Source organism: Girardinichthys multiradiatus, chromosome 23 (assembly GCF_021462225.1).
Source record: "Girardinichthys multiradiatus isolate DD_20200921_A chromosome 23, DD_fGirMul_XY1, whole genome shotgun sequence".
NCBI classification, from domain to species: Eukaryota; Metazoa; Chordata; class Actinopteri; order Cyprinodontiformes; family Goodeidae; genus Girardinichthys; species Girardinichthys multiradiatus.
In genome coordinates this window covers 50,533,291-50,559,973 of record NC_061815.1, presented here as the reverse complement: position 1 = coordinate 50,559,973, position 26,683 = coordinate 50,533,291, and the positions used below count along the sequence as shown (strand labels likewise).

The 26,683-nt window shown below is 43.6% G+C and overlaps 1 protein-coding gene across 2 annotated transcripts in view; it reads left to right on the top strand.

Annotated features, from left to right (window-relative positions):
* mgat4b (alpha-1,3-mannosyl-glycoprotein 4-beta-N-acetylglucosaminyltransferase B) overlaps positions 1–20,953 on the top strand; it is a 100,026-nt gene extending 79,073 nt beyond the window's left edge. The window contains exons 14-16 of one of the 2 annotated variants that reach the window (XM_047353712.1): positions 4,753–4,840; positions 8,498–8,610; positions 18,647–20,953. In XM_047353712.1, the coding sequence (XP_047209668.1) occupies positions 4,753–4,840; positions 8,498–8,610; positions 18,647–18,670 (225 nt within the window). In that variant the 3' untranslated portion in view covers positions 18,671–20,953. Of the gene's footprint in view, positions 1–4,752; positions 4,841–8,497; positions 8,611–9,241; positions 13,583–18,646 lie in introns of those variants that run through there. The other variant, XM_047353713.1, reaches the window with a different exon arrangement.
* Positions 20,954–26,683: the final 5,730 nt, after the last annotated feature.

The window sequence follows — 26,683 nt, the reverse complement described above, 5'->3', positions numbered from 1 at the left end:
AGAGTCCGGCCTATATAAACTCTCAACACCTGTCACGAAAGGTGGCTGTGATTTAATCTGAGCAGCTCGCCTCGTGTGTTTGTGAAGCTTTGCTAGTGATGGTATTTGTTGGTTGTGGTAAAACTATTGGTTACTGTTTAACCTGTGTGTTTTCCCTGGCGACTTGGTTAGAGCTGGCTGACTTGTTATTGTTATTAGTTAGACTTGTAAAATAGGCATCAAGTCTAGGGTTTGAGATCCTTTGTGTGATTTTTGACTGTTATTTGTTCCATGTTAACTAATTGCCTACTCACCAAGAAAACCTTGAGTGATTTATTTTGGGTTCTTTTCTTTTGTGCTACAGGCTGTTACATTTGTTGCCTCATGTTAGTGGTGCTTTCTTTTGCACACGTGTCTGTGACGTTAAAACATTACAAATAAACAACATTCATTAGACTTCCCATATCTCCATTTTCTTTATGTTACTTCCCCTCCTTCACCACTGGCTGAGCCGGGTCGTAACACAGGTCAACGGGGTGCTACCAAAATTAGGGACAGACCCTGTTTGCGCACCCTCTCTAGTACAGGTAGTATCATTTCCACTGGGGGGAATGCATACAGGAGTACATTGGGCCATGGGTGGGCCAGGGCATCCACTCACAGTGGAGCATCCTGATCTGTTATGGAAAAGAACAGAGGACAGTGTGTTTGGCTCTGCTGGCAAAACGATCTACTGCTGCTGTCCCAAACAGACACCATATCTGTGCCACCACGGAGGGTGAAGCCTCCACTTTCTCACCCAAGGTTCGCCTCTGGAGAGTAAATCTGCACCCAGATTCAGTCATCCCAGGACATGAGTAGCTCTGATAGACAGAAAGTGTATGCTGCACCATTGCAAGAGGGTGTGTGATAGCTTCAGGAGAGGAAGTGAACGAGTCCCTCCCTGTCTGTTTATGTATGAAATCACAGTGGTGTTATCTGTCCTGACCAGAACATGTTGGTTTAACAGAACCTGGCAGAAATGTTGCAGACCCAGCTGAACCGCCAAGAGCCCCAAGTAATTTATGTGGATTTTGGATTGTACTGGTGTCCAAACCCCCATCATCGTCACACCATCGCACAACGCCCCCACCCCCTCAGGGAGGCATCCGTGGATACCACCTTGCGAAAGGTTACTCTCCCTATCGGTGAACCTCGGCACAACAGTCCTGGTTCCCGCCAAGGGAACCTTCCACAGAAGGTTGCGTGTTCAAATCACGTTGGGGTCACCAATTTGTGGAAGAGGATGGTCTTATCACTGAGCTAAAACAATTAATGCAGAACTCAGAAATATCTCTCTTCCCAGCCTTCACGGGGGGAATTTTTTATTCTTTCACAGCGCACAGAATTATCTTCATCAAAAAATTCCAGAAGTATCCCCTTTTTCAGTCATTAAAGGGCAGTTTTTATACAGATACAAAGCATTGGTGTGTATTGGGTTCCTCTTGACCAATTGAAATCATCATACTCATTTACATAAAACTTTTTGGCATCTACAACATTGCTTCTCAGGTGGAGTTCCGGGAATCCAACTTCCGCCCATCATCTAAAAAAAACAGATTGGCCTACGTGATAGTTTACAATAACATTCTCATTATTTTGGTCAACTTCTCATTCCTGAGCTAAACTGGACTGCTGAATTGATGACACACTGACCTGGCCAGAGTCAGGGAATCACAAGATTTTCCTGGCCTAGCCCCACAGCTAGGAGGACTGTGTCTTCTTCTTCCGGGACATCAAGTCCTTTTGGGGCCCCGGAGGAGGACACCTGCTCCAGGCCGTCTTTTGAGGAGCTTGGCCGTGGTTCTGTGGCTGTGCCGTCTGAGGGCTCAACTCACGGGTCGCGTCATCCTCTTCGGTGGGGGTGGCGGTACAGCTGGTTTGCGAGTGCCTGAGCTGGATTTGGGTCTCACATCTTGCCTGGGGATGATACAGCACAGTGCTTCAGTCTGCTTTTTTCTTCAGCTCGAATTTCGCCTCTGTGGTGTCGAGAGATTGCCCAAACAGCCCGTCGGCTACCACTGGTTCATCCAGGTAGATGGCTCTATCCCTATCTGGGATGTCAGAGAGCGTCAGCCACAGGTGCCTTTGTGCAACCACCATTGATGCCAGGGACAGCGCCCTCTGCCCAGGGACTGCGCCCTCTGCCCAGGGACTGCGCCCTCTGCAGACAGCGCTGCACAGCGGGATACATGGAGGATGTAGTCAGCGGTGATTCTCACCTCATTCAAGAGCGGCATCAAAGGGCTCTCTGGCGGTGTTGCGGCTCCAAGCTCCGCCAAACGCATAGCTTGGTATGTTTGCAGCATGGTAATGGAGCTCAGGGCACGAGTGGTGGTCACTTGAGCCCTGTAGATTTTTTCCAACTGAGCAGCGGAGAACCTACAGTGCTTAGACCGAAGCGATGTTGGACCACCCACACTATGATTTTGGGACGGGGCCAGATATGCTGCCAAAGATGGTTCCATAGGCGGAATATTCACCGGTCCGGCTTTTTCGGCACCTTCCAGGTCCAGATACTGTCCATAACCCGGCACCGTGATGCGGGTGGACAGTGGCTTTTTCCACGTAGACGTCAACTCAGAAACAAAGTCTGGGAACATGGGTAGATGGTGCTTAACTGCGGCCGGCTCCGAGGGGAGATAAAACCCGGCGAATTGCGATGGCTTCTCCGCAGGAGGTGGGGAGGGCCTTTCCACGTCCAGGGTATCAGCTGCACAACGGCAAAGAGAGACAAATGACGTGTCGCCCGGGTTCGCTGGCGCAGCAGCGGCAGCCTTTCTCAGCATAGACTCATCCTCATCATTGGACAGACCATGAACATCCAAACCGATGTCCAGTACGTCCTCCTCTCCCTCAAGGGGTTCTAGTTGAAGCAGAGACCGAGCACCTTCATTATCGGCTAACCCATCAACATACTCCATATGGTCCGCCCAGCTGGAAGCCGTCCTCGTCAGAATTGGACGAAACTGGGTTTCCTGACTTGGAGAGCAGTGGGTCTCGCCGTGAGACAGCAGCCCCTCCCAGCAGTTACTACCTCCAACAAAAGCAGTTGAACTAGTTCCAAGTAGCCTTTCGAAAAGAGACACAGAGCTAACCAGCAGCAGCTAGCTAGCCTGACTCTAAGAGGTGTTCTTAGCGAGGTGAAGAGCGTAAGAACTGAGTAATGATGATGATGACGGACAGGTATATAGTGCAGGCGGGGCCTGTCACCTGTCGTCATCACATCATTTGCCTAGGAGGCGTGATTAGAGGTGGCTTCAGCCGGGACAGGCGGGGCGTGATATCCCATGTGTTGTACTGAGTGAATCGACTGAAAGGGAACTGGCCCTCTTCATCAGAACATTTTATGTAATTCAGTTTTTCTGTCTCAGATCGTCTCCTTGTTTTTACCCCGGTTCTCCAGCTCAGTTTATGGTCTGCAGAAGCAGAGCGATGGATGTGTTTTTCAGTTTCTGCACTGCGGTCGACTCTGAGATGAGGGCTGATTCAAGCTGAGAGTCGCAGTGGGATGCAAACATATCTGTATTTATGGGATTAGAGGAAGAGGAGGGAATATTAACATCAGCTGAGAGGAAGAAACGGAAGCACGGAGGGAGGCAGTTGCTGTGACAATGAGGGGAGGAGGATGAGGAGAAAGGCTTGATTACAAACTGGGCCAAGCTGCCTGTGACGAAGGTCTGGATGGATGTGTGCTGGAGTTTCTCTACTGAGCAGCCGCCTGTTTAATTTAATCAGTTTAATTTCAGCCTTAAAAGAATAGTCTGCTTATTAAATCGTTTATGAACATTAGCAGGAGGTCAGGTGTGGGAGTTGGAAACTGTAGCAGAACTGTTGAGAACTGCTGAAAACGTTGCAGCTGAAGGAACTGAGGTCTGGATCATCAAGAACTTCCAGCTAAAAGCAGGTGATATATGTAGCAGAGTTCTAAACGGACCAAACTTAAAGAAGCCTTCCAGTCTTACCGACCACTCTTAAGTGCTTTACACTAGAACCACAGTCACCCAGTCGCACTCATTCATGAACCTATACACAAACTGGTAGGCAACATAAGTGCATTGCCAAGGAGCACATCGACGTGGCAGCAGAAAGCTGGAATCCATCCCACAACCTTCGGATTGCAAGACAACTACTTCCCCACTGAGCAACCCTCGCAGTTGATATTTTTTACTGTCCTTTAGACAGAAAGGACAGTAAAAAAATCACTGCAATTAACAAAGAATCGGGTGAAGTTCTTCCAGTATTTCAGGCACAGTTTGGTGATGATCTCTGGATTTAGCCGCATGATAGAACTCCGCCACACAAGGCTTAAATGAGAATGAAGTGGATCAGAACCTTAAAGCTTTTGGTCAGCAAACTCCTGAGATACGGACCCCACTGAGAACCTGTAGTCAGGTCTCAAAAAGCAGGTGGAGAAACAGAAGACAACAAAATGGGCCAAGAGGACAAGAATGATTCGCCATTTGTCAGGATTTTATTCAGAAGATCGGAGAGAATTTCAGACGTTACGAAGGAACAACGCTGGAAATATTCACTCCGAAAAGAAATCTGATGAGGCTGATAATAAAAACCTTTGAAATGAAAGAAAGTTTTTAATTTGTTCCTCAGTTTAGAGCAGAACCCTTTGGACCAGACTGTAATGATGACAGAAATATTAAAAGAAACCCAACATTTAGCAGCAACAAACCAAAAGAATAAAATGTGAATGAATCCGGTTGTTTTTGTGTTTTCCAGAATATTCAGGCAGAGAAGGAGGCGTTGACTGAAGGAAGGGAGAAAAAACCAAAGTACCATCGGACCGAGGACGGATTGATCCGGATAGGTGAGTCACAACCCAGCAGCTGCCTTTTCTGCCTTCAGTCTAAGTTCTGTATCAAAGCTCTAAGATGGGTTTTTAAACGACTAAAAGTTCTTCCGACAAACGTTTTACAGTCAGCAACAACCTGCAAACATCTGAACCATAAGGAGCTTTTAATGAGGGTTCTGCAGTCAGGGCTGCAAGAGTGTTCACAGCAGTTACAGACGTTAATGTCTCACATGGGGGACCTGAAAGAGACAATAACTGTTCTACTGGAGCAGATGTGACTAGTTTCACGGGTCAGACTTAAGAAATGTAACAAATAGAACAAAGCCTCTGAAAATGGTTCGTTATTGGACTGAAACAGTGAAAAGCTGCCAAAGTCCAAAAGAAAAAAAACCTAAAGACCAACAGAAAGCCCGGAGAACTTTGACCAGGAGCCCTTTAGAGAACATGGCTGCTTGAAGGGGAAATATAAAGAAAAACTCCTGGATCAGGACTGAATATATTTATCCCAGGAAACTTAGGTAGCAATAATTGATAAGACAAGCATAAAAAAATGAACCATTATGTGGAGCTCAAACATCTTGGTTTTCACTTCAAACAGGAACTCCTAAATAAGGAGAAAAGATGAGAAGCTGAAGTATGAACTGAACCTTCTGGTTCACCATCATCAGGGATGTTCTCTGCAGTTTGGACACTGAAGTAGGTTCTACAGACTTTCAGTGCTGTTCTCATCCTCTCAGCAGAACCCTAAGGGTCTCTCTCCTATTTTTATCAGTTTTGGAACCATCTAGTTTCAGATGTTTTCAGCTGTTCTCTAGTTATTTTAACTGCCTTCCCTGGTCCATAGTGTTTATATAAAGATATGGATTGTTTGGTCTCCTTCTGCTGACTGATACATTTGTAAACCGAGCTTGTTTTAATGCTTTGCAGCTTCAAACTGTGGCTTCCGCTAAAAGAAGTAACTGTGGGAAAGTGCAGTTGACCTTTGCTTCAGGTTCATCAGATTCACTTTAACTGTTGGCAGGTGTGAACTCAAATAGGCTGAATCTGAATCTGAAGTATGTGCAGACCTTTCTGACCAGCTTCATCAGTTTTTCAGTTAGTAGGTGGATGGATCCGTCCTTTTCCGCTCACTCGTTTAATTCCAGCTTGGTCCTGCAGCTGCTCAGGAAGTCTCTTCATGTCTCTTCAGCATGACAGGAGAACACTTTAATGTTCAAGGCCCACCAGGGTTTCATCGGTTAGGCATTGTGTCTGGGCAGATGGCGTTTTGGGAGGCCAAAAATTATAATTTTTAAAACCAGGTCCCAGATTGGAAATATTTCCAGATGCCAGTTCCGCGTGGACATGCAAAATGCATCTTTTCCGAAACAACCCTGCAGCCACGTTGCTGTGTTTACCCCGCATGAGATGTCTGCATGCCCGGCGTTTTTGTCCACAGTTTCTGGTGTGTTTCTGTGGCAGTGTCACAGCGCCACCAATGGGCCCGTCTTTAGGGTGACCAGATTTGTGGGGACTGTGCCCCATGTTTCACTCCTGTCCCGGTGTCTCTCAAACAGAAACAATGTCCTGCATTTGACTGGGTCAGATTCTGATAAGTCAAATTTATAGCTGGGTGAGGCCAGTGGAAGGTGATCTCTGAGGGATTTTTATGAAGTTATTTTTCAATTTCACACGGAGGGAAGCACGATGTGAAGACACTGTAAAAGTGAGTCGCAGAAGAAAGGCACAGCTGAAAAAATCTGTGATTATCCATGTTAAAGCTTGTAAAGTTCTTGTCAAACTGCTAATTCATTGTTGTGTACAGGGAAGCAGAGATTGATGAATTTAATGTGAGATCTATTTTATGATGTCATCATAATGTTGGTAATGTGTCACACAATGTCCCATATAAGCATCCTTGTTGTCCCACATTCGGTTTCTTATATCTGGTCACCCTACCCCTCATACATACTACATCATTTTCAGTGTTGCTGTGTGAACTCGTGTGGATGCAGGTTTTTGAACCGTTTCTGACATTATAATGTTTCATCTTGGACTTGGCCTGTAGAGGTGATTTGGCGTTCTCTGAGCTGTCAGATCCACACAGGGTTTAATGTTTCTCTCCCAGCTGAAATCCATTCTAGGCAGAATAATCTCTGGTAATACACAGGGATGAACAATAACACACTGCAGACATTGCTCTTCGCAGGGATTACAGCCGTACCTGGAAGCACAGCAGCCGGAATGATAATCCTCACATGGATTATTGCTCTGTGGATGGAGACACAGACGTCTGTCATATGAACAGAAAACCATACGGCCACTTAATGGAGTTTGGATAAATGGAATGGCTCCTAATAACCTGTAATAACCGCGTTAATCTGCAGTGAAAGCAGCAGAATCCCTTAATTACCTCAGCTTCCATCAAAACATGAATAATACATAGTTTACCACCAAAAATAAAACACATGAAACTGAACCTGTACCTTCTTTAACACATACCTTTAACACATACCTGTCTGAAGCAAACAGGTATGTGTTAACACAATGTCAGGTTGAAAAGACACCAGCAATGACCTCAGTGCAACAACTGTTGCTGTCCATCAATCTGTGAAGGGTCATAAGGTCATCTCCAAACCATCTGAAGTCCATCATTCTGCACAGAGAAAACTATTTCCTAAGAGGAAAACATCTCAGACAGCTGCCAATCTTCCCAGGAGTGGATGTTCCAGCAGATTCAGCCAAAAACCCAAGAGCTCCATCTTTGACTCAACCAACTTCAGTTAACAGGTTAAAGGGTAAAGGTCATGACACTGAACCAAGATAGCTGTTTGGAAGACTGAGGTTAGCAAAGCTGCATCTGGATGAAGAACAAGACTTTTGGAACAAGGTTTTCTGGACAGACAAGACCAACATGGAGATGTTTAATCATAATAAACAGAACCATGTTTGGAGAAAACCAATCAGAACATCAGCACAAGCACCTTATACCAACTGTTAAGCATGGTAGTGGAGGAATGATGATGTGGGCTTTGTTTGCACCTTGCAGTCATTGACTGGACCATGAACCCCTTTGTGTCCCAAAGTATTTTACAGTCAAATATAAGGTCCTGAAGCTTGGTCAAAAATGGATCATCATCAGAACAATGATCCCAAACACAGCAGCAGATCTACAACAGAATGGCCTAGTCTAAGTCCAGACCTCAGTCTTATTAAAGTCTTGAGGTGGGACCTTCAGAGAGCTGAGCTAAAACTTCAATGAAATGAAGTAACGTTGGAGAGAAAAGTGGAGTAAGGTTCCTCCACAACTTTGTGAGAACAAGGTTACTTTATTTGTGCCCGTAAGTAGATTTGCTTTGCAGGGTTCACAATACACACACACACACACACACACACACACACACACACACACACACACACACAAGGACGTTCTACAGGCTTCTGGATCAGGAGATGAACTCAGTTTCTTATACACAGGTTCTGCTTTCAGGTTTTATAATAATACATATTTTATCCAAACAAGCGTGATGAATGAAGTCCTGATGTTTTATTTATGAGAAGAAATGATTCAGTTGGTTTCTTCCAATTTTCTTTAAAAGTTGTTGCTGACAGAAGCGTTCTGATTGATGAAGCTGCAGCTTCTTCTTTTTTCCAGTTTTCTTTACTGGCTCAGCTGATGGTTCTGCCTTTCAGGATCCTTCCAGAACGGGATTGCAGAAGGAGAGGTGGACCCCTCCTTCGGGCCCCTGGAAGCCATGCGGCTCACAGTGATGGCGGACTCGCCTGTGTGGGTGATCCTCAGTGAGGTGAGACGCTCACAGAGCTTTATGATGTTAATCTTCCGGAAGCCCTGGTGCCGGTTTGGAGCTTCGGGGTTATTTATAGGCTCTAGTGAAGAGTTCTTACCTGGTTATCACCTGGTATTCAGGTCACTTTTCCCCCCGCTTTGGCTCTGATGCTGATAATCTGCAGGATCTCCAGGATCTTTCTTTCTCTCTATTTTTATACAATGAATTTATGGTTTTCATTTGGCTTTTACTTTGTAAGGACACATTTTCCATCAAAATATGCAGGGTTTAAGATTCAATTTGCTATGTGGGGTCCTCCGGAGCAGGCCAGGGGGTTAGTTCTCAGCATTAGCTCCTCATACCAGGAGTCCTGATTATTTCGGTGCTGCTACTGGTGTCAGGATCTGAACTGCTGATCATGCCAGTAACCAGTTGTCTCACTAGGTGTCGCAGGAGTCCTGAGATCTGGAGGCTGACAGGTGCAGCCTATCTGGTCCTCAGCCACAGTGCAATAAAAGGGAGGACTGCCAGCATATCAGCGGCTAACTGTTTTGCCCCAGTGGTATTACAACCGGCTCTCCTCGAATCTCACGTTTTAAAGTGTTCTTGTCAAGCCAAGCTCTCAGTAACCTTTGCCTCTCTTATGCAGGTATAGCTCTATGCTTCTGTACTTTGGTTTAGAAGAATCTTTGGAATTCCCACGAACCGTGAAGTTCACCGGACATCTTACCTGGCTGGCAGTCCAAACAGATCAGTGTACCGCTCCAGCCGCGAATCCTGTCCACTCCTCCTCAAAGGATTATTTCCCTGACTCCTGCCGACATTGTTCTCTGGATCAGCTCTCAGTCCTGACGCGTCCTCTCCCTGGCGGATACCGACGCCCCATCAGTAGGCATTACCTGGACCTAGTCTATTCGTTCCAAGTTACTATTACTTACCTCCGTTCCTTCCCATCACAGCCCAGCCCGGCCTTCATGGTGGCCAGATCCTTGTTCCTGTCTTTAAATAAAATAATTAAACGTTCTTTGTTCCTGAGTGTTCTCTGCATGTGGGTCAAGTCGGCAATCAAAACTATGACAGAACAGTCAGCCAAGCCGGACCCAGCAGAGGCACTCCACAGAGTAGTGTCGGATCACAGTCAGCAAATAGAGTCTCATGGAGCTACCCTCCAGTCGCTTCTTGAGCAGCAGCAGGCTAGTCAGCAAATCGATCAGATGGCAACTATGTTACAGCGTGTTTTGACTCCCATGTTTTCCGCAGCCACCGGAGGCGCTGCCGAGGCCACGGCCGCCCGACCTCTTTCTCAGGTTCGTGATGTCACTTCCCCTAATCCTGAAAGATTTTCTGCCGAGTTAGGAAATTGTGGTGGTTTCCTTTTACAGTGTGCTTTGGTGTTTAACCGTTCCCCTCATGCCTTTCCCCATGATGATGCTAGGATTTCATTTGTTTTAGGGCTTTTGACCGGTAAAACGCTCTGTTGGGCGGAGTTGAGCTTCACCAACCCCACACGTTTTGGTTGTACTTTCGATCAGTTTGTCTCAGAGTTCAAGCAGGTTTTTGATGTGGCAGTGGATCAGACCGCTTTTGCCCACCGACTGTGGGTCATGAAACAACGTAACCGACCCCTGACTGAGTTTACTATAGATTTTCGCACTGCAGCGGCAGCTTCTGGCTGGAATGAGAGTTAATTAAAGACAGTCTTTTTCCATCCTCTGGATGAGACTTTAAAAGATAAGTTGGCCTTAGTAGATGAGCCGGAGGAGATCAACAAATATATAGTCTTAGCGATCCATTTGGACACCGGGATGAGAGAGAGGAGGCGCACCCGTGTAGAGCGGGTTGTACAAAGAACCATGCAATTATTCCCACCACGCTCCTCCGCTGTTCCCACAGCCACTAACTATACTGACCCTGAGCCCATGCAGTTGGGTAGGGCGCAGCTGTCTCCTGACGAACGGCAACGCCGTCGTGAGGCTCACCAGTGTTTTTACTGTGGTTCTTCCACTCATGTGGTCTCAGTTTGTCCTGCTCGGCCAATGGAGGGGGGCCGCCGGTTATAGGGGGCCAACCGGCGGGCCGGAACTTAGATCTTAAGGACCCTAGATTTACATTACCTGCCAAGCTAATATTAGATCAGGACTCTGTGCCTTTAACGGCCCTGTTGGATTCAGGCAGTGATTTGAACCTGATTGATCAGACCTTAGTTACCCAGCTTCACTTAGAAGTAGAGCAGTTGCCCACGCCACGCAAGGTTCTGGCTCTGGACGGGCAGGCATTGCACAGTATTACCCACTGTACTAAGCCTTTAGAGTTAGTTTTATCATCTTCCTACACATTTTCCCGGTCTCACAAAGCGCCCTGGTCCTGGTTGCGGGAACACAATCCCCATCTAAACAGGGCTGAACTCAGGGTAGACACCTGGTCCACCTGTTGCCTGTCAACCTGTTTAAGATCAGCTGTTACCCCTAGAACTAATCCTGCAGAGACCGTAGCTATTGAACCAGCAGATTTAGCCCGGGTTCCACCCGAATACCATGACCTTCGACAGGTTTTTAGTAAGACCCAAAAACTATCGTTGCCTAGTCACCGCCCTTATGACTGTGCTATTGAGCTTTTGCCCGGGGTCCCGTTACCCACTAGTTGTTTATTTAGAATCTCTCAGCCTGAACGATTAGTTATGGAGAAATACATAGCTGAATCAACTTGCTGCTGGAATCATTCGCCCCTCGTCTTCACCTCTGGGGACAGGGTTCTTCTTTGTAGGGAAAAAGGACGGCAGTCTCCAGCTGTGTATTGATTATAGAGGCCTAAATGCCATAATAGTTAAAAACAAATACCCATTACCGTTACTCTCCTCAGCCTTGGAACCTGTACAGGATGCCACCATCTTCACCAAACTAGATCTTAGAAGCGCCTATCACCTTGTACGTATCCTCCAGGGAGACGAGTGGAAGACCGCCTTCAAGACGCCAGTGGGACACTTTGAGTTCCTGATTATGCCATCCGGCTTATGCAATGTCCCAGCGGTCTTCCAGGCCCTGGTGAATGACGTTTTAAGAGACTATTTGAACACCTTTGTTTTCGTTTATTTGGATGAAATTTTTATTTACTCCAGGAACCTGGCTGATCACCGCTTGCATGTCCGCCTGGTTCTCCAACGTCTGCTGGAGAATCAACTTTTCGTGAAGGCTGAGAAGTGTGACTTTCATCAGGCATCCATCAGCTTCTGGGGGGTAATTCTCGAGGGTGGACAGGTTCGCGCTGATCCGGAGAAGATCAGAGCTGTCTTGGACTGGCCTAGACCTGATTCACAGCCTGGGTTTGGAAGGAGTTTTGTGCCGCCCTTGGGGCAAACATCTCGCTGACCTCCGGCTACCATCCCCAGTCTAATGGTCAGGTGGAGCGGTTGAATCAGGAACTGGAGTCGGCCTTAAGGTGCGTCACGTCATCAGACCCCACCGAGTGGAGCACCTTTCTACCGTGGGTGGAGTACTCCCACAACTCTCACATCTCGGCTGCTACAAGCTGTACCCCTTTTGAAGCCTCCTTTGGGTACCAGCTGCCCTTGTTTCCCGCCGACAACGAAGAGGCGCCCGTACCTACAGTCAAGCACTACATCCGCAGATGCAAGCGTATGTGGTCCTCCACCACCAGGGCACTCCAGAGGTCTGCCGTTCTCAATAAACGCTATGCTGATCGGCGACGTGTGCCGGCTCCCACCTACCGCCTGGGTCAGAAGGTTTGGCTCTCCGCATGTGACGTCCCACTCAGGTCTATGTCAAAAAAACTGTCTCCCATGTTTATAGGTCCATATGTCATCCATTCTGTTATCAGTCCCTCCACTGTTCGTCTCCGCCTGCCTTCCAGTTTCCGTATTCACCCTGTATTCCTGTCCATGCCGGTACGCTCTGCCCTCCGGCCGAGCCCCCTCCGCCCGCCCGGGACTTCCAGGGGCACCCCTCTAATTCGGTCCACCAGATCCTGGCCTCCCGTCGACGAGGTCGTGGGTGGTAGTACCTCGTCGACTGGGAGGGATACGGTCCAGAGGAACGCTCCTGGGTGCCGGGTTCCTTACTATTGGACCCAGACCTCATCCGGGACTTCCTTGCATCCCAGCGGGTTCCGCATGGGCCGCAGGGTGGCGGCCGTTGAGGGGGAGGTGGTGTCAGGATCTGAACTGCTGATCATGCCAGTAACCAGTTTCCTCACTAGGTGTCGCAGGAGTCCTGAGATCTGGAGGCTGACAGGTGCAGCCTATCTGGTCCTCAGCCACAGTGCAATAAAAGGGAGGACTGCCAGCATATCAGCGGCTAACTGTTTTGCCCCAGTGGTATTACAACCGGCTCTCCTCGAATCTCACGTTTTAAAGTGTTCTTGTCAAGCCAAGCTCTCAGTAACCTTTGCCTCTCTTATGCAGGTATAGCTCTATGCTTCTGTACTTTGGTTTAGAAGAATCTTTGGAATTCCCACGGACCGTGAAGTTCACCGGACATCTTACCTGGCTGGCAGTCCGAACAGATCAGTGTACCGCTCCAGCCGCGAATCCTGTCCACTCCTCCTCAAAGGATTATTTCCCTGACTCCTGCCGACATAGTTCTCTGGATCAGCTCTCAGTCCTGACGCGTCCTCTCCCTGGCGGATACCGACGCCCCATCAGTAGGCATTACCTGGACCTAGTCTATTCGTTCCAAGTTACTATTACTTACCTCCGTTCCTTCCCATCACAGCCCAGCCCGGCCTTCATGGTGGACAGATCCTTGTTCCTGTCTTTAAATAAAATTATTAAAATGTTCTTTGTTCCTGAGTGTTCTCTGCATGTGGGTCAAGTCGGCAATCAAAACTATGACAACTGTTCAGATTTGGACACATCCTGGTGGTTTCAAACCAGCCAGTGATCATGGGCCTCTTGGCTGCATCTCTGATCAGTCTTCTCCTTGTTCCAGATGAAAGTTTAGAGGGACGGCCGGGTCTTGGTAGATTTGCAGTGGTCTGATACTCCTTCCATTTCAATATAATTGCTTGCACAGTGCTCCTTGGGATGTTTAAAGCTTGGGAAATCTTTTTGTATCCAAATCCAGCTTTAAACTTCTCCACAACAGTATCTCGGACCTGCCTGATGTGTTCCTTGGTCTTCATGATGCTCTCTGTACTTTGAACAGAACCCTGAGACTATCACAGAGCAGGTGCATTTATACGGAGACTTGATTACACACAGGTGGATTCTATTTATCATCATCAGTCATTTGGGACAACATTGGATCATTCAGAGATCCTCACTGAACTTCTGGAGTGAGTTTGCTGCACTGAAAGTAAAGGAGCTGAATAATATTGCACGCCCCACTTTTCAGTTTTTTATTTGTTAAAAAAGTTTGACACATCCAATAAATTTCATTCCACTTTATGATTGTGTCCCACTTGTTGTTGATTCTTCACAAAAAATTTGAATTTTATATCTTTATGTTTGAAGCCTGAAATGTGGCAAAAGGTTGAAAAGTTCAAGGGGGCCGAGTACATTCGCAAGGCACTGTATTTTCTTGGTTCCGCCGGGTCCATTGCTTTTCATAAATAGCTACCTTTCTGACCAACAGGAGCTGAAGCTAGCATCCTGTTTTTAGTTTTAAAGGCTTTAGAGGAACCACTGCTGGAAATAGGCACCAGCTCCCCAGTGACCCGCTAGGGAAGAAGCAGGTAAAGAAAATGATTGGTCTTCAGTCAAGCCTTTATTTAGTCTTTATTTTAATAATTTTATAACATTTAAATCTGTGTTTTTCTTTGTTTATTTCTATAAATAGAAGAAATGTTTTAGTCAGACATTGTGTCAGAATTCGATCTTTAGTTAAGAAAGATCCATTGCAGTTTTGATTATTAAATGTATTTTATATTTTGATTCCTTAAAAGCACAAATGGATCCCATAGTCAATATTGTTTAAATTATTGAAACACAAAAATTGTTTATTAGTAGAGAACATTTCAGCATCAAGACAATTTACAGTGATTGACATGCTGGAAACATAAGAAAAGAAAATACAGTACATAGCAAAATAAAAGTAAAGAAAAGTTGGACTAGAGGCTGAAATTAATGATGTTTTAGTTCATAGTTTAAATAGAAGAATTAAAGTTACTCTGAACAAATGTGTTTTTAATGTTGTTCTAAAAGAACTCGGGGATTCAGCATCTCTGAAGTTCTCTGGAAGTTTGTTCCAGATTAGGGGAGCAGAAGAACTGAATGCTGCTTCTCCATGTTTGGTTCTGGTTCTGGTTTTGGTTCTGCAGGGCAGACAGGAACCAGAAGACCTGAATGAACTGGAAGGTTGATACAACAGCAATAGATCTTTAATGTATTTTGGAGCTAAGCCATTCAGTGCCTTTGAAACTAACTGAAGTATTTTAAAGTCTCTTCTTTGAGGTCCAGGGAACCAGCTGAAGGACTTTAGAACTGGGCTGATGTTCTCTACCTTCTAGGTTCTAGTGAGGACTTTAGAAATAAAGTGAAATATCAACATATTTATTTAAGACATACTTTTATTTTGAAATACTATGGTTTATTTCAGTGGGCTTCAGTTTTACAAAACTCTCTCTAATTATCGAAGTTTTATTTTCTACAGGTCAGTATTAACGACATATTTGATTCAGATTAAGCCACATTTTCCTCTGTGGTCTCTGTAGTTCCTCCCACCTCTCTCCGTGAGCTTCACCATCACAAAAAAATGTGTAGTTTAGTTTATTTATTTAAAAAGGGACAATGCACATGGATTAAAATAAGTCGGTCCATCGTGTTAATGCACCTGGTTTAGCCATAGAGGCTTGTTTTCCCTGGCTGGTTGATGCTATTTATCAGGATTAAAACCTTAAATCACATGAGTATTAAATGACAAAAACAAAATACTGAAGATTTAAACAAATAAAAACTAATTATGAGTTACATTATTAATTGTATTTTTTCTGGGCCTAAAGGACAGTCCACAGCCTATCAAGTATTCCAAGCGGCCTGACTGCAGTTCGATTTATGCTGCTGCAGTTTCAATAAATTATTAGATGTGTTCGGATAAGGCAGATTAAAAATAACAACCTTTAAGCAGATATTTTACATACGTTTCATTAATTTCTGTATTGTAATGTTTTAATGGGTCTAATGTAATATTCTAATCTTAAATGTCGTGTTTGAATTTGGCTGAAAGCACAAAATCCTCATAATTAACAGAAATAAAGGCTGTGTAATGAATCTATACAGGTCCTTCTCAAAATATTAGCATATTGTGATAAAGTTCATTATTTTCCATAATGTAATGATGAAAATTTAACATTTATATATTTTAGATTCATTGCACACTAACTGAAATATTTCAGGTCTTTTATTGTCTTAATACGGATGATTTTGGCATACAGCTCATGAAAACCCAAAATTCCTATCTCACAAAATTAGCATATCATTAAAAGGGTCTCTAAACGAGCTATGAACCTAATCATCTGAATCAACGAGTTAACTCTAAACACCTGCAAAAGATTCCTGAGGCCTTTAAAACTCCCAGCCTGGTTCATCACTCAAAACCCCAATCATGGGTAAGACTGCCGACCTGACTGCTGTCCAGAAGGCCACTATTGACACCCTCAAGCAAGAGGGTAAGACACAGAAAGACATTTCTGAATGAATAGGCTGTTCCCAGAGTGCTGTATCAAGGCACCTCAGTGGGAAGTCTGTGGGAAGGAAAAAGTGTGGCAGAAAACGCTGCACAACGAGAAGAGGTGACCGGACCCTGAGGAAGATTGTAGAGAAGGGCCGATTCCAGACCTTGGGGGACCTGCGGAAGCAGTGGACTGAGTCTGGAGTAGAAACATCCAGAGCCACCGTGCACAGGCGTGTGCAGGAAATGGGCTACAGGTGCCGCATTCCCCAGGTCAAGCCACTTTTGAACCAGAAACAGCGGCAGAAGCGCCTGACCTGGGCTACAGAGAAGCAGCACTGGACTGTTGCTCAGTGGTCCAAAGTACTTTTTTTGGATGAAAGCAAATTCTGCATGTCATTCGGAAATCAAGGTGCCAGAGTCTGGAGGAAGACTGGGGAGAAGGAAATGCCAAAATGCCAGAAGTCCAGTGTCAAGTATCCACAGTCAGTGATGGTCTGGGGTGCCGTGTCAGCTGCTGGTGTTGGTCCACTGTGTTTTATCAAGGGCAGGGTCAATGCAGCTAGCTATCAGGAGATTTTGGAGCACTTCATGCTTCCATCTGCTGAAAAGCTTTATGGAGATGAAGATTTCATTTTTCAGCACGACCTGGCACCTGCTCACAGTGCCAAAACCACTGGTAAATGGTTTACTGACCATGGTATCACTGTGCTCAATTGGCCTGCCAACTCTCCTGACCTGAACCCCATAGAGAATCTGTGGGATATTGTGAAGAGAACGTTGAGAGACTCAAGACCCAACACTCTGGATGAGCTAAAGGCCGCTATCGAAGCATCCTGGGCCTCCATAAGACCTCAGCAGTGCCACAGGCTGATTGCCTCCATGCCACGCCGCATTGAAGCAGTCATTTCTACAAAAGGATTCCCGACCAAGTATTGAGTGCATAACTGTACATGATTATTGGAAGGTTGACGTTTTTTGTATTAAAAACACTTTTCTTTTATTGGTCGGATGAAATATGCTAATTTTGTGAGATAGGAATTTTGGGTTTTCATGAGCTGTATGCCAAAATCATCCGTATTAAGACAATAAAAGACCTGAAATATTTCAGTTAGTGTTTAATAAATCTAAAATATATGAATGTTAAATTTTCATCATTACATTATGGAAAATAATGAACTTTATCACAATATGCTAATATTTTGAGAAGGACCTGTATAATGTGTTTCACTTAGTGATGGAATGTAATAAATGAACTTTTCTATAATGTTCTCATTTATTGAATATGGCTGCTTATTTATTTGCTTCCTACAATGATTATAAACAGACTCACAAAGAGTTTATTTAAGAACAGATACAGTTAAATTGAACTTCTATAATTGTTGTAGATTTTAAGGCTTTTATGTTGAAATACCAAATTTGTTAAAATTATTTCTTTCCTTAATGTGACACTTTTATTTTGTAACACCAGGCATTAATTTAATGCCACATTTAATTACAATTGTAATTATTATTATTTTTGTAATCTTGTATGTTTTTATTTTAGGAGGCTTTTAATTTGAAACTATAACAGTATTTTGTTTTTCATTTTAAATTAAAGGGAAGCTCTTTTTTTGGAGATCCAATATGATATTCAGTCGGTTTTATGTTGAATTGTAACATTTTGTGTGAGACTTTTCTTTTGATATGCCATGCTTGTTTATTGAACCCGTTTTATTTCAGGTGAGCTTTCTCAGAAAAAGAGCACATTTACTTACATAAGGAAAGTTTTTATTTTGTAGAACCACTATATTTTGTTAAGGTAGCATTTGTTTTTGGTTTGATGTATTTCAAGGGGCTTTTACTTTGTAATTTTAGGTTTATGTAGTATTCACATCAATTAAATTAAGCTAAATAAGTTATTACTAAAATAAAATACAACAATTTATTCCACGGTTCTTTAAGTCGGGAGTACCTCAAATCCAATAGTTATTTTTTTATTACATTTATTTGTTAGAAGGGAATTTTACTTTGAAATGTCAGGTTTCTCTACTATTCAATGTAACAAACAATGAGTGTAATAAGAACACATTTATTTTTAATTAAGAGAAGCATTTATTTTGTATTCCCAGGTTTATGTAATAAAACATCTTTGGGTTCATGGATGCTATCTTGAAAATTTGTTTAACTTGTAACTCATTTTAGTTCTTCACAGAGTGGCCTGAGCATCACAAACAGGACATCTTCCTGTTCGTTTAAGCACTGTTGTATTAGAACTAGTTCTGAATTCAGTGCAGTATCTTTAAAATAACGACACAAACTGAAAATTGTGTTAGATTTCAAGAAGGTGGGGGGTCAGCTTCTCTTATGAACCATAATGGGTTTTGTGTTCATTTTGTAATTTCATTGAATTATTGATTTTGGTTCTGCTCCTCAATTCGTCTCTCTTCCAGATCTTCATAAAGAAAGCAGAGTGACACCTGAGCCCACCTGAGCACAGGCTCCTGACTCCAGAACCTCTCCGCGGTGCTGTGGCACCACCGTGTGGACGGGCCTCTCCGCTGCAAAGCTGATCCGCCCAGAGACTGAAACCATTCAAACAGATGGCGGCAGCGGTGGAAACCCAAAAATGTTCTGCTGGTTTCCACAGCAACGTGAAGCTGTACTTATCCAGATGATTCTGTATTTATGTGTACATACAGTAAGCTAAATGTGAAATCACTGGAAGTTGGAGCGCTGAGATGCTTCCTGTCTGCAGACATGGCCCTTCCTGCCATTACCCACCCTCCCCCTTCATGTATGATCTCACTTACTCACACACACACACACACACACACACACACACACACACACACAGACACGAGTCGGTGTGTGTCCGCTGCTCTGGGTTCTCCCTCCGCCAGTTAACGAGTTGCCTTAATAAAGACAGAGCAGATTTCCGTCACATGTAGTGTCCATCCTGAATCATTGTGTGTCCTGAAACTACTGATGAAGGCAGCCGATGTTTGGTATAGTTCAAGTAACAGAGGCCTTTACTCCACAGTACTCTGTAGTTTACAGAGCTGTCTCTTTCTGTCCAGTGTAAAAACTTTCTGTTTTCTGTAAAGAGACTGTTGTCCATCCAGACTTTGTCTTCCAGAGAGGGATTTGTGTTGCCTCCATTCTCAGAGGAGAGGAAGTTTGGGATAAATTGTTCCCTTCATGTGCAGATTTCCTGTTATTCCTCCACATTAACAGTAGGTGCCTTCAATTGATGTAAATAATCCGTGTCAGTCACTCTGACCGGATTGTGTTCCCTTTAGGTCGGATCTTAGATGTGCAGGAACAGCAGATTTTCCTTATCTAATAAATAAAGGCCAAGAAGTTTTTATATGCCACGCCACATTATCTTGGAGCTCTTCTTCTTGGTTAGGGAGATGTATTGTCTGATTATGCAGTCCTGGCCAACGCTTTCTGCTGTGACATGATGTTGTGCTGCTTTCATTTCAAAGGTTTTTGGTATCAGCCTCATCAGATTTCCAGACTTGTTTTTCATATCTTCTGGAAATCTCTCTGACTTTCATCTTCTGGATCAAATACCGATTGAATGGTGACCCATTCCTATCCTCTTAGATCTTGGAGTTAACTCTGTTGGCTTCTGTTTCTCCACATGCTTTTTAAAAACTGACCACAGGTTCTCAGTTGGGTTCATATTTGAGGAGTTTTCCGACAACAGGTCCAAAGCTTCAAGGTTCTGATCCCCTTCATTCTCATTTCAGCCTTGAATTTCTTGATGATCCGGGCCTCAGTTCCTTCAGCTGCAGTTTCCTGCAGATGAGGCTGTTTTGATGAAGTCTGTTACTCCGTTCTAGCGTCGGTCTGCTGATTAGACTGATGGAGGCATTTCAGCCTCCACCTGAGCTGATCATGTGATGGTTCTGACATGAAGGTAGCTGATCAGTCTGGGCTCAAAATCACTGGAAGTCGGATTTTGTTGTAATGTAAACTGTTTAAGCAGTTGGAGCTCGTTGTAATGACATCTGATCACTCAGCATATTAACCTGAGAACAATGAGACCTTTTAGAAGGACTTAAATAAAGACAACTCAGTCGATTTTAGGTTGAAGTTGAAGTTTTTCAGACAAGACATCAAACCAAATTTGGCAAAACAAACAGGATGTCTGTAAAAAGGATTAATACATTTTTTTCTTAATAAAACGTTTTGAGAACAAATTATTTCCTCTTTTGGGAGAAAACACTATTTAAAGTAAATCTCATGAAAGTACTGTTTGTTAATACATAAAAATATCACTACTGGAATAAAAATAACTGGTTCTTTTGTTGGTTATAATCTGACACTATTTCATTGCCAGATGAGGAGAGGAGGTCCCGTCTGTTTGCTGATTTCAGCTCTTTATACCATCAGATCCGTTCTCAGTGATCTGTACGATCATTTCATTAAAGAAAGCCAGGAAAATAATCTCAGGGAACGATTTATCTGGACTTTTTCTCCACTGAGACTGAGCTCCGGTCTCTCTATCCAGACTCACTCACAGGAGTTTAGATTTATATTTATTTATATTTTTACATTTAGATCAAAACTTCATTCAGAGTCATTCATACTGGACATAAACTTGAGGTTTGTTTGATTTCTTTTATGGTGCCCTGGATTGCATTGCTGTCATCTTCTTTGTGTCTTTTCTATCCTTTAGATAAAGTATTTAAAAGAGCTTAAACTACTATCCAATCTGTGGATTGTAATAAAGAGAAAAAATCAAATGATTTTAGCTTTTTGGTGTTTTCTTACAGTGCAGCAAATTTAAACATGTCAGCCTTTAATAAAATCCAAAATGGCCTTACTGATCAGTCATCAATCACAACCTCTGTTCTGCACAAAGCTCCACTGGCCTGGGGTTGGACAGTTTTCAGCTGACTCAGGAAAACTTTGTTGGGGTCATCCACACATTATGACGCACGCAGCTCAACAGACGTCACAGCTCTGACGTCACTAAGAGTGTAAAACCCACAGGATGAAGTTTCGGGGCTATTTCCCGCCTGTCTAACATGACGGCGCATCGGAGGCGCATATCTGGAGAGACAAAAAGCTCGCAGGCGAACATTTGCTCCACAAGCCATTCCTGGAAGAGCTTGAAAGCTGGAAATCTGTCTGATACGAGAAGATCAGAGGATTTATTTACCGATCGGAGACCACGCCCACACCTGGCGCAGGTGGAAACCCACAGAGGTTCTATGTCCAAGGAGATGAGTTTCCCTCCTTGTTGATGCAGTCGACTAAAGGTTCTTCATCTTTTCCCCTCCTGGACGGATGAGAACTTACCGTTTTGTTTCCATAATTTGATCACGGACGCGTGGTCCTCCTCCCCTCCTTTTCTTCAGACCTGATCCTCGACCGGTGGAGAGAAGAAATCAACCTCAAAGTAATTTCGTTCTTTTTATATTAAATCAGATAAGTGCATTTAGAGGTCTGTGCAGGATGAGGCAGTTAAAGTGATTTATAATCACCAGTAGTTAATCTAAAGTATTAACTTGTTGGAATACTGATGGAAGTATTTTATGCTGAGCTGTGTTTTGATTTGTCCATCTGATCCCAAATCAATCACGAGTTAAAAGTTGGACTTTTAAAAGTTTTTCATTCAAAACAGCTGCAGTCTGGGTCTCACCAACTCTTTGTTCCAGTTTTATTACTGGAGGTTTTCCACTGAGTTCCCGCCTCAGAGTTTATGACACTTTGTCAAGATTTGGGGCGATCAGCTGATTGTGGCTAAAGGGGCGTGGCCTCACCGTTTTATCAGCTGATCGCTGATCGAGACATCAACACAACAGGAGGATTTATTTCCATTTAACCCAAATTACACATTTTCTCCATAAAACTACTGGTTTGATCTTCATAGACACTAAATGGATATGTACTTTTCTTTTATTATTACTGTTAGGTAGTCATTTTTATTCCCTTTGTGTAGAACGGTGCTTGTTAGTTAGGTGAATAATGGTATATCAGGATTATTTGGCTTCAATAAATCTTCATATATATAATTAAGAGAAGCGTTTGTGTTTATTTTGTGCAGGAATGATTTATCTGTCAAAATAAGGTCGAATATCCTCCACCTTTGGTGAAGCGGTTGAATAAACAGTGACATTTAGTGGTTTTGGTTAATAATTTGTAATTATTAAAGCCCATAATCACAACACCAGAGCATATCTCTGAGTTCTATTCGTAAGTCATGATTTTGGGTTAAGAAATTAATATTTTCCAAATTATGATTTTAAATTATAAGTCTTGATTAATATTAATTAATCAATAATCATAATCCTTACATTATGGCGTTCCCTAAGACGGGCCTTAAAATGACAGATATCACTATTGCACGAAGTAACACATTTGTGATATCCTGGAAACTGTTGTGAGATTTGGTCAAATTTCGCAGTTGTAAACTAGAGGATGTATCTTGACTAATTCTACTGCAGAGAAGTAATAATATACTCCTAATAGTAATAATAGTTTTTCTAAGGTGCTTTTGAGGACGCAAGGTTTACGTTTTGCGTAGTTTATTCAACGTAAATTGCCAGCTTGTCAAAGCAACCCCTGCTGGCTTAGAGCTGTGGCGCAGTCAGCTTGTTGCCAGAGCAACCAAAACATTCCTGGTACAGTAGGAGGCATCCTATCTGCCTCTAGTGTCCGTTGGTGTAACTACAGCTATAACTAACACTCTCCCAGTCAGGGAGGAAGCAACACCACCGTCTGGTGGCCATTGAGTGAATTACAGTTACAACAGGATTTTCTCCGCTGCAGACAGGCGTTTAGTCCCACCTTGTGGTCACTAGTGAGAATTACAGAAATTAACTAATGTGATTAGTTTTGTTAACACAGGCAGATAATCCCATCCTCGATGACATAGCTTGAGCTAAAATCAAGTTATTGATCATTTATTGCCACTTCTGCTCTGAAATTTATGCATCTTTGCTGGGTTTTCTTGTGTGTGAAGCGTGTTTTAACCAGACTCGCATAACTAACTTTAGTTGTCTAACTTGGTAGGTCCTGCAAGAAAGTAAATAACCCATATTATGAATCACTAACATCCATTTGAAGCTAAAAATAGCGTTGAAATGTTTTAGTTTATTTATCCCACTTTTAAAATTTTATTTAAAAATTTTATTTTAAAATTTTATTTTAAAATTTTGGTTTTGTTTCATAAACTTTTTTTGTGTGTTGATTTTAGCGATCATTCAAAACTAAACAGCTTAGTCTGTTTGTGTTACTGCTAATTGTCACTACTGGTAATTTTAGTGGTCATTCATAGCTGAACAGCTTTGTTTGTTGTTGTGCATTTTGGGCAAAGATGGAGAAAACATCCCAGAATGCAGCTGGAGATGTGAGTCAGGAGGGCCCCACAGAAATGCAGGCACAGGAAGCAATTGGAGCTTTGATTTTATTGTCATCAGAGGAGCTTAAAGCTCTTAATGATTATAGTATTGAGGATTGCGATGTAAGGATTCAGGAGTTGCTCCTGGTCATTAAGAACCCACCAAAAGACAGACAGGTAGCCGATGTGTTAGGACAGCTCACTCTTTTATATCAGCAAAGGGTCAGTTTGGAAGTTGAACAGCGTTTTAAACTACAGTTTATGCTGAATAATACTTTGCAGACAGCAGAGGCAACTAGGTGTGAACTGTTAGAAGTGGAGGAGAGGTTGGAAGCAGCCAGAAGGTTGGAGGTAGCTGAGCATAGCCAGGATACACCCCCATCCCCAGAGGACTGGGGAGTGGAGATAAATCCTGTCTCACAGGTTGAAGCCTCTGAAGGTGAGCCGCACGTGCAACACCCTGAGAGAACCTTCCACTCAGAGCTAGAAAACGTAGAAGCTGCTCTCCAGAGACAACCTTCCCAAGCTTGTGGTTTTGTCCACACATCCACAGAGTCCAGAACAGGTATGAGTAGGCAGATTACATTCAGTGGTGCGGTGTCCCACCCCACTGTAGTAGACAACCATGAACAATACCTGGAGGTGGACTCACTAGAAGTAAATGGTTCAAGTTTTAGGGGCGAGCAGCCTTCAAACTTGACTTGCAGGACCCAGCTCTGCAATCCCTCATCTCCGCCAAGGCGACATGAGAGCCATCTTGGGTACTCAGGTGGTTCATACTGCCCTCAACCGCTGCCCAGGACCCGAGTCCATGGAGCACAGGGCCCACCATTGTACCATGAGCAGCCTCCAGTGCCTCCCCCAAGGGTGAAGCGTGATGCCCTGACACACAAGGGATGCAGCAGGATTGAACCTTCAGATGATGACTCAGATGGGCCAGCACCAATCCCTGAGAGTGGATCGTGCAGACGCCAGCTTGAGTCTCTTGCCCAAGACAGAGAGCGTTTTGACCCTAATAATGAGGAATCAAACATTGAGGATTATCTTAGGGAAGTTGAACGCTGCCTTTTAGACCTGTACTGCCCATCAGCACAGGAAAAGTTGAAGCTCATCTGGAAGACAACATCCAGGAGCGTCCATGTTTTTATGGAGAGCCTGCCCTCTGCAGTCCGAGACCATTATTCAACCCTCTTCGAAGCTTTAAGGGAAGAATATTCTGTGTACACGGACCGGGCCTCCACAGCACTTGGTGCTTTGGCTATCTAGCAAAATAAAAGCGAAGCACCCAGAGAGTATGACCAGCGCCTTAGAGCCGCTTACTTCCAAGGTGGTAATGCTCCCAGCATAGAGGAGGAACATGCTTTTAAATCTCTGTTCCTCCATAACCTTCATGAAATCGCACGTTATGATGTTACTATGTACTGTAGAACAAAAACCTTCACCATGCAGGAGATCCGTAAATACGCTCAGATGGTGTGGGAAACACGTGCACGCCCTACTGATGGATCAGAAGGTGAGGTTAGAGTTTTACAGGTACACACAGAAGAAGACAGTGGTGCATCAGAAGGTAGAGAAATGCCCTCAAACAGAACCCATGTTAAGAACAGGTTCAGGGAACAACGTATGTTTGGTGAGCTGGACCGGGGGGGGCGGTACTGAGTACCAGCCACAGTCAAAGTTGCCGGACCATGTCCGGTCGAACAGACGACCTGACCATCGTTTGAGACCCAAAGATAAACCTGATGGTAAAGGTTGGAGTCAACATGCAGGATTGAACCTGAGGAAAGAGAAGAAGGATGCTTTCTGCAAGATTCTGACAGAAGCTGTGCACCAGGCATACGCCCAACCTCCACCATCATTAGAGGCAGCTGACCATCTGGTGAAACCGGATCCAAAACCCAGCACGATTAAGAATATTAAGAAATTATGATTTTCCAAATTATGATTTTAAATTATAATTCTTGATGAATATTAATTAATCAATAATCATAATCCTTACAACATCTACCAAACCTTCTAGGTTCTAGAACGTAGAGAGTGTTCCAGAACCTACAGGTCACCTTATTCAAACCTACGGGTACCTTTCTTAGACTTAAAGGGGACTTCTCTGAAATGTTCAGGGTACTTTACTGGGTACTTTCCAAGTACTGATAGTGTATTTCCTCAGAATTTACAGGATACTTTAATTGCACTTTTCAAGAGGTTGGAGTATGTTCCTGGAACTGGTGCTCTCCAAAAATGGGGAGAATCCGTCCTCAGAACCTCCAGGTTACCTTCAGGAATGTATAAGGTTCCTGTCGAGGACTACAGGTTACTTATTCTAAGCTACAAGAAAGTACTCTAAGATCAGACCGAAAGTAACCTGGAAGTTTTAGGAACGTAGAGGCTGATTTAAATATTGATGCCCGTTTTCATTTTCTTCAGTCAGAGACCAACATTTTCCTGGTCTGTAGGAACTTCGGAGTTTGAACTTTGCTCATTTTTTTTCTCAAACCTGCATTTAGTCACCAAGACACATACAAATAAATGACAGTAACCTTGTGATTCATTCAGTATCTGCCAGGCAGCTGATGCAGGATTAAAGGTTTTTGGGGTCATTTATCTGATAAAACCTTTCCACATCTTCAGAACAGCTGATCTCAGTTTGCTGAACTGCAGAGGCTGTTAGAACCAGCTGTTCTGCTCTGAAGGTCTAACTGCTCGACAGTAACAGATTTGTGGTTATTAATGGAATAATAAACTGTTTGATTTTTACTCTGCCTGCGCTGAAGCCGAGAAGAGAAACTGCAGCTTGACAGCACATTACTTGTGGGTGAGGGGATGAGGAGGAAAGTATGCATTTAATTCATAATAAAATACAGTCTAGAAAATCGCAACAACTAAGGCAACAGCGACCTCATAAGGTCAAATGTTGAAATTAATCTGTATTTTCAGTAGCATTAAAAAGTTTCAGATTCAAGTGTCTTGGGTTTTCACAGATGAACGTTTGTTTAACTGATTTCTTCATGGAGGCAAGAGCTGAGCTTTGACATCTTTATATAGAAAGTGGAGATAATAAATAATTAATAAATTTTTATCGAAGAAAGTGTTTGCAGAAAACAAGAAAACATATTTGAGCTTTTGATTTTAG